This window comes from Mesoplodon densirostris, chromosome 3 (assembly GCF_025265405.1).
Source record: "Mesoplodon densirostris isolate mMesDen1 chromosome 3, mMesDen1 primary haplotype, whole genome shotgun sequence".
Classification (NCBI taxonomy): Eukaryota; Metazoa; Chordata; class Mammalia; order Artiodactyla; family Ziphiidae; genus Mesoplodon; species Mesoplodon densirostris.
Genome location: NC_082663.1, coordinates 42,575,561 through 42,590,824, shown reverse-complemented (window position 1 = coordinate 42,590,824; position 15,264 = coordinate 42,575,561). Strand labels below are relative to the sequence as shown.

The 15,264-nt window shown below is 36.8% G+C and overlaps 1 protein-coding gene across 1 annotated transcript in view; it reads left to right on the top strand.

The window, feature by feature from the left end:
• ARL15 (ADP ribosylation factor like GTPase 15) overlaps positions 1-15,264 on the top strand; it is a 419,390-nt gene that overhangs the window by 193,600 nt on the left and 210,526 nt on the right. Inside the window, exon 4 of the mRNA XM_060091692.1 lies at positions 4,857-5,065. Coding sequence (XP_059947675.1) covers positions 4,857-5,065 — 209 coding nt within the window. The remainder of the gene's footprint in view (positions 1-4,856; positions 5,066-15,264) is intronic.

Below are 15,264 nucleotides of genomic sequence, written 5' to 3'. Positions count from 1 at the left end.
GCTAACACTGTGCAAAGCATCACCTGATCACCTAATGAAATCTAAACAGTAGAAGAAAGAGGCGGCTCTCTTTGGGCATCTATCTTTTTAATGAGGAGCAAAATCTTTTCCGAAAGCTCCCAGCAGACTCTGTCGAGTCCTGTTTCGCCAGAACTGAATCAGATGTCCATGCTGCAAGAGACAGAGGCTGGGAATACCAGTACCTGGCATTTTTAACCTCTATAATGGTAGACTGGCTCTGCTGGTAAAGAATGTAAGCCTTACGAAGACTGAAAGTTTGGTCTTGTTTTGTTTGCTCCTGTGTCCCAGCACCTAAGACGATGCCTGGTGCTCAGTAGATATCTATTAGAGGAATGAATTAATGAATTAACAAGTACATGGTGTGCCATAGAAATGAACCTGCCCAATGAGGACATTATGCTCCTGTCTTCCATCACTGTTCTTGTTGTGGTACCTTGAACCAGGCCATCCTAATTGATTGGCTCTGAGAATGAACTCTTAGATTCCCAAGACTTCCTTACAACCCTCAGTAAGGAGATCTCAGATCTTGGGTAATGAGGACATTCGGCAGCACCTTCCACCCAAGCTCTCTACTGTTTAGACCACCCTTTTGATTTTTAATCTAAATGAACAAAGTATAGATCATGTTTGAGTTTGGCATTTATCCTTTTTATATAACAATTGTAATTTCAGGGACACAGAGCACACAATTGCCAGTCATTAGAATAAGAGCAGGCTCAGACTGCTGTTAGATATGCCGTCCTGTGTGTGTTACCCCGTGTGGATTTGGTTTGTAGGTTAGGAATGCTGGGATGTGGGCAATCAAACAGGTGTTCTGAATTTCCCCCGTTAGGCTCACTTCTCAAAGCACCTGGCAGCTGGGTGGATGACACATTCATTTCTCATTTGAAGTTGGTGAGTGAACTTAAGGCCCACTCAGCTGGACTGAACAGCTGTATCCCACCCCCCCTCACCCTGTTCCTGGTTTCCTCAGCCCTGATCTGGGTTGAGGCTGCTACTCACTAAAGCTGTTGTGTGTGAGGCTGAACTGAAACTTACAATTCCAAGCTCACTGCTTGTGATGAAAGTCAGAAATGCTAAGATTGGGCAGATGACTGTGTAGCAGGAGATTAAAGAAAAAGGTCTTTGCAATATTAATAACATATTCATATATTATGTCATATACAGGGCATTTAAAAAAGTTATGGTATTTGGGTTTGTTTCATCCACCAACACAGTCCTGGGGCTGTCATTTCATCTCACTAGGTTCCTTATGGACTCCTAAATATGACAGGTGAAAATAGTTTCTTGTTGAAAGATGACTTCACAAGTTGGATTTCCAGTATGTCCCACATATTTCCAGTGAACAAGTTCCATTAAATCATGCATCTAGTATCCTTCTCCTATACTTCACTCCCTGGATACCCTCCAATGCTATGGACATGATTTTTTCCTCTCATACATTTGCAGACCTCATTGTAATCAGCATTACTTTACAGGCTTTGAGGGTTTGAGCTAAGAAGAATAATGGCTTTCTAAATGCTTCTTGTCGGTCCTAGCTCAGTGACTTGTATAGAATAGACAGTAATACTATTCATTGAATTAATTGGTTGGGAAATGTTCTTGGACAGATTCCCACTCTAAGCATTAATATATATAAGCACTTAGGTACCTTTTATTCTAACAGGTTCCCTTTTTCCCCCTCTTGGCTTATGTGGTAGTAGAGTTCTTTATTTAGCTTTGTCACCTTTCTGGTCGATGATCCTTCTATTTCAATCACAGTAGACCTAAATATATTCCTAGTTGCTTAGCCTTGGACACATTATGTAATTGTTTTGTGTCTTGATTTCCTTATTGATAAAATGAGAGTGATAAAAGTACCTACCTCATAAGACTGTCATGGGCCAGTGACTTAATACATGTAAACACTTAGCACAACCAACATTTATTTCAGAACTGGAGTTGGTCAACCTCAACTGCTGGTTGGCTATGGATACAAAAGTTTGGCGAAATCAGTGAAAGCATTCTGTGAGCACTAATGAGGTCTATAGAATTTATGATAAAGCATGTTGCATATATTCTTATTATATGAAAATTGTGTGCTACACGTCCTTTATGTAGGTAAAATGTATAAAAAGCCTGTGTATGGATACATGTGCACACAGCATTTTTGTTATTTTAAACATTTACCACCAGGTAACACTGTCCCTACTTTTGTTCTTCAAGCTTATGGATGTTTCTCTCCCATATGGATACTGTCTGGATGTAGCCTGTAGCAGATGTTGTTGGTACCCTACCCAGATCTCCTTTACTGGGCCAGTGCATCCATCTCCCAGCTGCTGCGGGTATTGGCTGCTAATGACTCACACCTGTACCCTTCTCCAGAGGCCTGCCCTTGGCTGACAGTAATTGCCTCAACCAAATATGTTGGGGAGATTATGAGATCATGCCCCAGCCCCCTCTCCTGTTCCCCAGGGGTGGCTCAGAGCCAATGACTGTTCAGGGGTATAACAGCCCAGCCCCCTTGCCTTTTGGATGGGGCAAATTCCGTGGTTCAGTCCACGTTCTAGAACGGCTCATTGGATCAGACTGAGGCTAGATTTCTGAAACCATATCTTTGTGTAGCTCCTTCCCCCATTCTGGCTTGCTTCTTTCACTCTTGTTTCTTCTGACAGCACTCTGTCTATACTCAGGTGTGTAAGAAATGCTGTCTCAGGCTCTGCATGTAGGGAACCTGACCTAAGATGTTGCTAATTTCAGTGCCCCTATTGTTTTCTTAGTTCCATCATCACTTATGCAACTAATTCCCTATATTAAATAATCTCTGGCTTAAATTTCCTCTCTTTGTTTTGTTTTCTTGGTTGGACCCTGCCTGATAGGCATTAACCCTGCTCATATCCCCTGTCTTTACATATTTTAGGTTGCTCAACATCAAATGCCCTTGTTCTTATTATATACCTGGTTATTTCTCATAGTATTTTGATGAATACCCCAGATTTTAGCATCTCAAAATAAGTTTCAAAGCCTGAGTCAATTACACCTCCCTCTTAGGATTGTTGTAAGAATTGTATGAGCTATTTTTTTTTAAATACTTAGCTCTGTGCCTAGAATGTAGAAGTTCTTAATAAATGGTAGTTGTTTGGTTGATATTACTCTTGTAAGAGACTTGCCCAGTCTGGATAAGATGCCTCATCCCTTGTTCCCAGAGAACCCTAATAAATTCCTTTATCACAGTGCTTTATTACTCTTTATTATAATCTTTGTTTTTTATTCTATTTCTCCCAGAAAACTATGAGCTTCTCAGTGTCATCTAGTGGTATATTGGCTCTCCAGGGGAAGAAAAGACCTGACAGATAGCTTTTGCTGTTTTTTCTTGGTGAAAATAACTCCTACCCTGTCCATTTTCAAGCTACCAAAATGATGTCACTGAACAGTGTTGGGAAGAGACACACAATTGGCACACCAACTCCAGTCTCTACTCTGAATCCCTAACACTCAGCACAGTATATCCACCACAGGAGCTAGATGTTCAAGAGATGCCTAAAATATAGTTCTTGAGTGGTCAGAACTTGATTATATACCCTAAATTGGTGAAATTCCTTGATATCTAATTTTTGTTATGTAACCAATAACTTGTATTGGTTATATAAGTTCCCCCCCCAACCAATACACACATATGCACAAAAATTGCCCATGCTATTCATGAATCAGAGAAAAGGAAGTATTCATCATGATGTAATGGGAAATACCCATGCCCTCCCTGGGCATGTTGCCTACTTACTCAGACACAGATCTCAAGTTTGTGATTTGCTATACACATGAATGGAGCTTAGTCACTTCACCTCTCTTGGCCCCAGTTTCCTCAGAGTTGGAAGCCTAATTAGTGTATAATTTCATTTCCTCCTTCCCTCATTTTCCTCATTCCTGTATCAAACTTTGACTTGTACATTATGCTAGATATTGGAAATATGACAAGGAATAAGACTTTGCCCCGGCTAATGAGCATCTCAGTATCTTTTTCCATGAACATCCCATCAGACTGAGGCCATGAGTGTGCTCATTGCCAGATGGTGTTATGCAGGTGTACCAAAGGCCAAGATTTCACATCATTACAAACTTTAGCACTTTGACACATAAAGGTATTGTGCTAATAGTTTTAACTTTCTGGATAAATTAAATAATGATCAGTGTAAGCAGTTCTCAGAAAATGTCAACAAGATAATGTTAATGGTATGGAGAGAACCCTTGGTGAACAGCTTGGTTATGCTGCTCTCTGAGTTAGGCTCAAACTCAGTCTGTAGAGAGGGTAGTTTCTTCAGGACTATTAAGCAAAATCTGAAAACATTCTTTTGTGTTTAAGTCTAAGACGTACTTATCCTGATTCTTTCTTCCATATTTTGATAAGAAAGGCATGAAGAATGACTCTTAAACTTTAGTGTTCTCCTTCAAGGCCATATCCACCCATTGGCTCTAATGCCTTTGTTCTCATCATCTGTGATCTCCGCACTTAATTTTTTTTGTTTTGTTTTGTTTTTGTTTTTGTTTTTGTTTTTGCGGTACGCGGGCCTCTCACTGTTGTGGCCTCTCCCGTTGCGGAGCACAGGCTCCGGACGTGCAGGCTCAGCGGCCATGGCTCACGGGCCCAGCCGCTCCGCGGCATGTGGGATCTTCCCGGACCGGGGCACAAACCCGTGTCCCCTGCATCGGCAGGCGGACTCTCAACCACTGCACCACCAGGGAAGCCCCGCACTTAATTTTTAAAGCTGCATTGGTTTCCAATAGGAAATTACTGTTGGGAACATTTTTCAGTTGCTGAAAGCTGTTTTTGAAAAGAGAATTTGTTTTGTTTTTGACAGGGGCTGATAATATCCGGAAATACTGGAGCCGCTACTACCAAGGATCTCAAGGGGTAATATTTGTATTAGACAGTGCCTCTTCAGAAGATGATTTAGAGACTGCTAGAAATGAACTGCACTCAGCTCTTCAGCACCCACAGTTATGCACTTTACCGTTTTTAATATTGGCCAATCATCAAGACAAGCCAGCCGCTCGATCAGTACAAGAGGTATGTCTCATTAAGGCAACAGCTCTTTGTCTGTCTTGTTTGTTGACTTTTGCTGCCATGTTGGAATCTGAAAAGATTCTTGTAATTGGAGATATGCTGGTTATACTGTTTTGCAACATGAAACCTAAGTTTTTTTAGAAAACAGAAAGCCTATATCAATCTGATAAAAATTATTATTCACACCCCTAAGCCCACTTGGAGACCACAGATTTTTTTTTAACTGTTTAGCAAAAGTTAAAGGATTTATAGGAATATATTTCTCATCTATTTTAAAGGGCTAAAGGTCTGGTCATTTAACTTTTTTTTTTTTTTTACCTCGACAGCTTACTTAGTTCATTCTTCTTTTCAAGGAATGCGTCGTGCGTATTACCATGCATCACTTGCCCTCAAATGTCGTGTTCTTGTCCCTCTGAAATGCTCACTGTGGAGGAGAAGCAATGGGTCCTATTCTGTAATCAGCCAGGCTGAAAATTGATGTCTTATCTTGCAAGTTCCATGCCAGCAAATACCTTTTAGTATGGACGCATTCTTTATCTTCCATATTTAATTTCATTTCTTAGCTTGTATCTTTCCTATAAAAGCATGAGACTAATTCTGGGCAGATAATCAGCGTCTCAGCAGAGTTTCTGATTCATGGTACTAAAGTAATAAGATATGTGAATAGCTTTCAAAACTTAAATTATAGTGAATTTTAACCTTAAGAATAGTGAAATCAAAACTTTTGATGTATTCCTTTACACCTGTAACTTTCAGGATATGTTCCATTACTTCCCCCATGCCCCCCCTCTTCAGAAATTGTGTGCTTCTTTTAGTGACTTCGGAATAATAGGAACCACATTGCCCTTTAGTCTGAAAATGGATGAGGAGCCAAGGACATAACATGTTCTAACTCCAGACTCTCTCCCACTTTGTGTGGGACCCATGGGCAAATAGTTTTGTCCCTGTGCCTGTCTTCTCACCTGTAAAATGGGAATAATGTGATTTTTTGAAAATGAGAAGTGAGTGGGATTAATTTGAAGTGTAGGAGGTACTGTATATAGAGAATTGTCGTTTGTTTTAGAAAAGTCGTAAAGAAGGCAAGGATTTCTTATTAAATAGAGCTTTAGAGCTTATGTGTATATTTAGTTGCCTCACTCAGAATTAAGTAGTTAGCACCTTTTTCCTTTTTAGATTTTGTGAGATACCTTATGGATAACATTAAGTGATTAAGATAAAAAGAGTAATACAAATCTATTTAGACAGTCATCAATGTGCAGATCTTCAGCATTGTAATTGGGTGCCTTCCTGATCTGTTCTTAAGACCTCAGGTACATCTTTTAACTTCTTAGCACCAGTTTTTCTGTCTGTAAAATGGATATAATACTGTATAATGATGGGTAGTTATGAATGTTAGATTAGTTTATGTTTATAAGGTGCTTTGCTGAAAATGCATTAGTATTCTGAGATTCATTGTGGAAAATATAATTTTTTTTTTTGCTTTTTAATTTAAGAAACTGTTTATATGTTTCTATAGACATCAAAAAAAGAAACTAATGTGTTCTTTAAACCTAATATATGACTCATGGTAATCCTCCATAGGAATTAAAGACTGCTACATTGAATAAAGGAAGCTTTTAACAATTGATTGCTTTGGAGTGTGCCATGTGGGTATTGGCTGGCTGTCTCTCCTAGGAAAAGGCAACTGTCTTTTTGTGATTCATCTTTTAGTAAGAAGAAGTTGTGAATGTAGAGTAATCATAGATATACTTTGAAAATTATTCTAAACGTGTATATACTGGAACATATGTGACTTTGACTTTTCCTTTTTACTCATATCCATTTTATTTATTTTTTTTTTATTTTTTATTTTTATTTATTTTTTTTTTGCTGTACGCGGGCCTCTCACTGCTGTGGCCTCTCCCGTTGCGGAGCACAGGCTCCGGACACACAGGCTCCGCCGCCATGGCTCGCGGGCCCAGCCGCTCCACGGCATGTGGGATCTTCCGGGATCGGGGCACGAACCCGTGTCCCCTGCATCGGCAGGCGGACTCTCAACCACTGCGCCACCATGGAAGCCCCTCATATCCATTTTAAATTAACTTTCCTCAAAATTTTGACTTGTGATGGAATTTGCAAATACCATTTTGAGGACTGCTCTATGTAAAGCATTTTCCCTATGATTATATAAACACGTACTATTCCAGGTGCATGTTAACATTTTAGACTGCCCTAATTGAATTCATGAACAAATTCCATTGTAGATCTTGAACCTATCGAAACATAATGAAGTGCTTAAACTTTGGATTTGGGAGAGAAAGAAATGGAAGCTTCCTATTTTCCCCATTCCTTGAACAACAGAGGTTTCTCAGTGTAGTTATTACGATGCTTTGCTGTAGTACTCCTAGGAATGTTTATACCTTATTGTTAGCATAAAAATGGAATCTTAAACTTTTTTTATAAATAGTAACCTCAGAATGGTTGGGAGTAGGCACGAGTAGAAGAGGAGACAGAAGATTGAGAAGTGAGCAACGTTACGTGTTACTTGAAATATGTTGGGAAGTCGTCATCTGTTTATTACTTTCTTTCCTGATCCTAAAGGTATTACGTGCTGTGTGCTGCTCTGTTGCTTATAAACATTTTTATTCATTTGTACCTGCTCATTTGTGTGCACTTTGTGGAATTTCCAAATACTAAAAAGATGGTGTTTTACTCTGCAGAATACCTGTGAATTTTAGGTAAAATTTTGTTCTTTCAGAATCAGGGAAAATGCATTCAGTTTACCAAGAAGCACAGAACAATTCTTTGATGCAGTTAAGAAAAGACGAGGCATAGAGGCTCGTTGATTCTTCCCCTCCTCCCATTGAAATTATTACATTTTATGCTTAATGCATTATGCAAAAATTTTGCAATTATTTATCCTGTCACTGGAGTAAAACTTTAAGAATTCATTTATCATTTAATGAGGATATCAGGTTACCACTGAGCTTAGAAGCTGGTAGGAGCCGGTGAAATCTATAGGAGAAAGCTGAATTATCACTTGGATTCCAACAGAGGATGAAAATCATCAGGAAGTTATGTATTTAGTTCCCTCCTCTATGATGTGAATTTTGCTAGGTTTGTGTTGAGAAGTAGGATAGGAACAGTGGTTAAAATTACTATGTAGCCCACTGATAGAGGGCAACATGCCCAATTATTTTGTTGCCCTTTTAGAAAGCAAGTGGAGTCTTGTGAATTGCATAGTTTCCCTTTCTGTAATATACCTACCTGGTAATGACCTATGTTTAACTTACCAGAATTTTAAGACTTTATGCCTTGAGACTCGATAGTAGAAACATGTTTTTTAACAAATAAGCCTTTTTTTTTTTTTGTAATAACAAAACACTGGGAAAAAGAACACCCTTTACATACTGTCTGAAAGCCAAGCAGTTCTTGCAACAGATGTTTGTTGTATTCACTTTAGGGAGGTGTAGTTACCACAGTTTTCCAGAATTTACTCATATCAACTATTTTCCTCTGTAGAAAACATAATATAAAAATCTATAATTATGTCAAGTGACCCACTTGATTCATTAGGGAAATTCTGGTCTAATGTAAATGATAAAGCTTTCTAAAACAAGAATCATCTTAAGGGTAAATAGGTTGGTTTTTTATTTGTATTGAATTGTAATTGTATCTAATTTGTTTTACAGCTCCCATAGGAGAGCATACTTCAGTTCTGAAGTTATTTAATAGATCAGGAGGATTTTATGAGAAGTTAAGTTGATAGAGTAGCCAATAAAAGTAATCCTGTTTTCCCTCGCCACAGTTGCTGATTGTGATTCTTTTACCCCCTAGCTTTTTCAAATCTTATTCTCATTTTATTGGGCATTACCATGTCTTATAAAATAACACGTTTTGTCAACATGAAAGAAATAGTTTATCCTTGCAGCAATCTAATCTGATTTGATATTCATTCATCTCCTTAATCCAAAAGTATTTAACTTTTTCAGAAATAATACATCAAAAATACTGAGTTAACTTGAATATTTTATATTAAAGCCAATATTAAGAAATATGAAAGCTAACACAACATTGTAAATCAACTGTACTTCAATTTAAAAAATGTAAAAAAGGATGAAAACTGTGAAACAGAATTTTGAAGTAGAATTATAAGGTCAGATGACACTATTTGGTTCCATGGCTCATTAATTGTAGCATAGGAAAATCCAGCTTGTAAATTAGGATGTCAGCATTAAAGTTGAAATTTGTAATCAGGCATTTCTCAGTTTTTGCTCAATTGTAATTTAGTTCGTTATTGTGATGTACATTGAATGTGGTGTTCTATTTGAGAATAGAAGAGTATTTGTATTTCTGTAATGATATAAACATTACTTTTTTAGACCATGTTTTGTTCTGATTATCAATATTCATGTTTTTTGAATAGTACTTTCAGTATTCACCATGTCATGAATAGTTTATCTAGTTCTCACTTTTTAGTCTAGACATTTTCTGGAAGAGGGTACTAATATATGTTTTATGTTATTTAACTATTACATTTAAATATAATTACTTCTTGTTTATAGATAATTATTTCTACGTCATGTACTTTTCCCCTTTCCTACAAAGGGTCAGAGAGAGTTTTGCAAGATTGAAATTTTGGGACACTGTTTGTCTGTAAATAATCCGCTAGTTTAAAATTTCTATATTTACACTGTTTGACAGGAGAGCTGTTCTTTTCTGGTAGTTCTATGAAGTAATGAATATCATCTCTGATTTTACATGACAAGTCTTTTATTAGAAGTGCAAAGCAGTGTTTAAATCACATAAAATCTAAGCTTAATTTAATATTACTTTCTGTATATGGAGAGAAATGTGTGTGTTTGTGTGCGTGTGTGGTATAGTCATTGTAAAGTGTCATATACTTTAAATCTTAAGAATCTTCCAAATATCTTGACCTTCTTGGCAGCATTTTAGAATACTGATTCGATTTCACATAGAACAGTGTACATACCTATTGTGTGAGCAGTTTGAAAACTCCCTTATAGGATGTACACTTATCCGAAAGTGATATAAGAGATACAACTTATTTTTTTTTCCATTCCTTACAGATGTACTCCATTCTGTTACAGTTTAATCTTGGGGAAACAATGAGAGCGTTTGGAAGTCAGTTTTCCATTGAATGACTCAGTGATCTCTTGAAACTGTTTACTCACTTGCAGGAGAAGCTGAAATCGCAATCATTTCAATAGTTAATTACAAAAGTGTCATTATTATAGAGCAACTTTTAGAGACTACTTGAAACAGCCAGAATATTTTATTTACTGTACTTAAAAAAATTTTTATTTATTTACTTACTTATTTGTTTGTTTGTTTGTTTATTTATTTATGGCTGCATTGGGTCTTCGTTGCTACGCACTGGCTTTCTCTAGTTGCGGTGAGCGGGGGCTACTCTTTGTTGTGGTGCACGGGCTTCTCATTGCAGTGGCATCTCTTGTTGCGGAGCACAGGCTCTAGGTGCGTGGGCTTCAGTAGTTGTGGCACGGGGGCTCAGTAGTTGTGGCTCATGGGCCCTAGAGTGCAGGCTCAGTAGTTGTGGCACACGGGCGTAGTTGCTCTGAGGCATGTGGGATCTTCCTGGACCAGGGCTCGAACCCGTGTCTCCTGCATTGGCAGGCAGATTCTTAACCACTGTGCCACCAGGAAGTCCCTTTATTGTATTTTGATGTGCTTTTTCTTTTTATATGCATTCCTTGAAAAAAAATTAATTTGTATATTTGATTTCATTGATTCTAAATCTAGCCATCTTGATCTCACCATCCTAGGGAACCCTGTATACCTGTGTTTCTTGCACCCACCAGGCAATATGATGAGAATATGCCCTGCCCACTGAAAACTAAAGAAATTCCCATTAACAGATATGTTACATAAGAAAGGTCCCTTCTATCAAGAAAATTGTTTAGGTGGGATAACAAAGTAATACATTTGAAAATATAAAGTGTATACGCAAAACGAATTCATTATGTTCTTTTATAAAACCCCCATTTCTTTCCACTTTCTTCCTTTATTCAGTCACATGCATATCTTCATTTTATGTAAAGCTGGCAAGCTTTGGAACTTCTTCCAATTCTTACTTTCCTCCTCCAGACAGTTTAGTGCCCAGCTCTCTCACCTGTAGTACTTTTCAGAATTCCCTGGTTGTTTACATCCCCACATCTCCTCCCTTCCTCCCTTCCTTCCTATCCCCCAACACAGACCAGAAAGAACAGACTTCCTTTCTGTTTTTCACAATACCCATATTAAAAATCAGTGTTATCTTCTAATTCCTTCTAGAATCAAATGAAACACCACAGATTTAACAGGTTAATGTGCTTGAGAATTGAATTCCCTTTTCTTTTCTCTGTCATTTCATCTACTACTCACTATTCCTGTTGCCATAGGAAAACCACCTAAAGCTTATGTGTCGCAAGAAGTTTTCCTGGATACCAGTGACTGAGATAGATGCCCTCCTTGTGACTTCCCAAGGCATCCTGGTCTTATCCTAATCATAAAGATTAGAATTAATTGCCTATTAACTTTTCTGTCTACCCTTCAAGATTGCAAGCTACTTGCAGGACAGGAATTCTTGTTGGTTTATGTCTCTGTGCCCACTATATGTTGTTTGAATGAGTACTACCTCTGAGTCTTTCTGTACATGCTTCCCTGTTGGCTTAATGCCATCAGCTTTGTCTAGATTTCCCTACTCTCCTTTAACTCAGTATGAGTCATCTCTTTCCATCCTTGAATATAAAAATTTTCCTTTTCCTCTGCATCAAACCCTGACCTTTGAATATTGCTCACGAACCACATCTTCTGTGAAACCTCACTACTCCAACCATGTTAATAGTGTTTAAAAGCTTCAATCTGTTAACTACCATATTTACAAAAGTTTGTTTTAATGTCTTTTTATGTACTTATATTTGTTCACTTGAGGACTTTGCTTACAACAGGTTACTATTTTCTTCCCAAGTCCCTCATAAAAAGTGAGGACATCCTGCCTGAATAATATTATTTTAATATGTTTTTATCAATTGCCTGTCTTTTAACCATATAGAGCTTATTTCACTTGCTAGCATCACAAACTATCTTTTACTGTTTATATTTCTCATGTGGAGACTGGTATGGTACATGGTGAAACTCTATGGGAACATAATTGAGATGATTTTAAAGCAATGTATTCAAGTTAATAAAAACAAATTTAGCTGTGTAAACTAATAAAAGTATTTATTACATTTGTGAAACTTGGAAGGATTTTTATAATTCTTACATTTAACAGTTTTTCTTCCTATAAATATTTAAATATTTTACAATAATGAACCATAACTAATACAGTTAGAGTTTGATTTTATCCAAACAATATTATTTTACTTCTTCGTTATTTGAAGCAATATGTATTTGATTGGTTGTACTGGTGAACTTCACCCTTTATATCTGTATTTCAGTTTTGTAGTTTGTAAAAATAAGTATTTGATTAACTCTCATTCAGCAAAGGCAACAAATGATTCTGAGGCAAAAGTTTCCAGAATCATTTCCTTGGTTCTTAGTTTTATTTATTTATTTCATTTGCAAAGAAACTCAGTTACTACACATTCCATAGCTTACAAAGTTAATAAAACATTTGTCGAGTTAAATTTATTTGAAAATAGACTCATAGTTAATGCCAGTAAGGTGCTTTGAAGATAAAAAGCACAATAAGTGTTAGTTATTATCATTATGATCATTATTATAATTATTATTATTACATAGTGTCTGCTTAAAAATACCTTTGGTTACTCTGGGATGGCTACAACTGATGAGAGGGGTTAATCTGCTGGGTCTTATCCAGAACTAAGGATTTGAGACTTAATACACTAAAGATCTTTTGTTTGTTTGTTTCCTAAATAGATCAAGAGATATGTTTATTCTCTTCTCTAAAGAAAAATAAACTCCTCTATTGCAGAATCATCAGAACTCATTTTGAATAGTTTGAATATTTTCTTTATATAATCTCTCAAGAGATGTCTGAGGATAGGTTTTCTGAAAAGGGTCTAAAAACATAGGCGTTGATTTCTAAATAGTCAGAACCTTTTATTTCTTAACTATTTCTCAGTTGTATAAGAGCTCAAATTTATAATTTGTATGTACTAAAAAAATAGAGCATGATTCTAGGAAGAAAATATGAGAGCTTAATTCTTATTACAAAAAATGAAAAATTACGCCTTTGGGAAGTTACAAAAATAACAACTAATTACATAAATTAACTCCAGTGAGAGTATTTTACAGCAGATTCTTTAGATTATTCTTTATAAAGAAGACTTCAAGATTAAGCTAAATTCCTTGCAAGATACTGCAAAGATTGTTATCCCATATCAGACATAAGAGAAGTAGTGAAACACTTTAACAGGCAGATGTATGAAAGTCACATGTATACCAAGCCTCATAATCAGAAAGACATTAGTGACATGTCTGAAGAAGACATTCCCTAATATTATTGCAAATTAAATAAGAAAAGACCTCAAGAGAATGAAAAGAGAAAAGGTGCCTGGAGCCAATGAATTACAATTGACAACCTAAAGGCACTTGAAGAACCAATTGCTAGAGTGATTGCAAAGCTATTCATAGTGTGCAGCAGACAGAGCACAGCCAAAAGCTGGAACAATGCCTCCAGTTCAGCAATATTGCTTCAAAAGAATGGAAAGAGGGGAACGGGAAGAGCCACTGACCCTGAGACCAATTTCCAGGCAGCTGCACAAACTATATACTGTAATTAAAGGTTTCGACCAGTAATCACAGCGAAGCCAGACTACAGAAAGTCTAGGGAAGCAGCAAGGTTTATAATAAGGCAGACATCCTTAACTTAAAACATGGAAAAAGCAGGTAAGAAAACCAGTCCATTTCTGGCAGTGACTTTGAAAAGCTCGGCTGTGGTAGCACAAATATGAAAATCATGTATTTTTAGACTTCCTCCTGTAAGAACAAAAACACGTAATGAAAGATACCTGCTTTCATCTGTTGAGATGAATAGACTACTCTGCTGCTCAGAAACAGGCATTTTCTCCTCGCCACTTTAGTTTTTTTCTTTACCTATGAATTGCAAGTGCCTTTGATGAAAACAATGAACTAGACGTGGGCAGTGGTACAGACAATAGACGGAATGGTGCTTAGAAGTGGCCACTCTTCCAATGAGCCTGGGCTCTGGTAGAAATGAACTCATCCGCACCTGAGTAATTTGTCTATAGAACCTCTTCTCCCTTTTGTTCACTGGTGTCTAGACTCATTCTTTTTCTTTCTTTAGTAATATCTCTTTATGTAGAATTCCATATGCAGCACAACTCTCTTATTTAAATATTTACATACCCACTTTGAGTATTCGTTTCTTGAGAAAAGGGGTATCTAGTGGTTCGAATGCAGGTAAGGTGCAGACTTTCAGTACAAACAAGAAGGTGTTCTTACAAGAGTCGAATGAATAAAAATAGCATCTCAGTTTGCAGGCAACGCATAGTTCCTTCCAGACTGGGCCTATTAAGGTCTTTAACTTCTTTACTAGAAATTCTGAAATCCAAATTTCATATAAATCTTTGACGAAAAATTTTAAAAAAAAGAACATCTACAAGTTTTCTACTCGTATGTAAAGGAAAAGATTCAAGTAGAATTTCATTTTGTTTTATTTAGGCTTACAATTAAATGTATTCAAGTGTCTGAACTCATTAGTGTGTGTATAGACTGACTGAGTTTAGTTCATTCTACACCTGAAATAAGATTATGGAGCTTGAAAAGAATGCTTGTAAAGAATGTTTTGACAGTAAATAGCTCCATAAAATAACTGGAATTGTTTTCATAAATGATAAGTAAAATCAATTGAGCCTTATGGGAAGAAGATTCTATGTATGAACTGTGAAATAATTTGGATGTTGCATAGAATGATATAATTTTAACATGGGGAATTTGTAATATATTATTTATTTTTAGACTGTAGCTATGACTGATAATTTGTCAAGCCAAAACAAGTCTTTACTGAAAGGGGCCAGAGTGGAAAATCTGGGTAACTTGTGTGTAGCTTAGACAGGAGAACAAAGAAATAATGAAATGAAAATAAGAGCTTGGCAGGGGAATCCTTAGAGAACAGCTGGTTGAAGATTACAATTGTTAACAGTGCTATAAAAGAAAGATATTCTGTCATCATGATCTAGCACATTGCGTTGAGAAGATTGAGTAATCATTAGAGG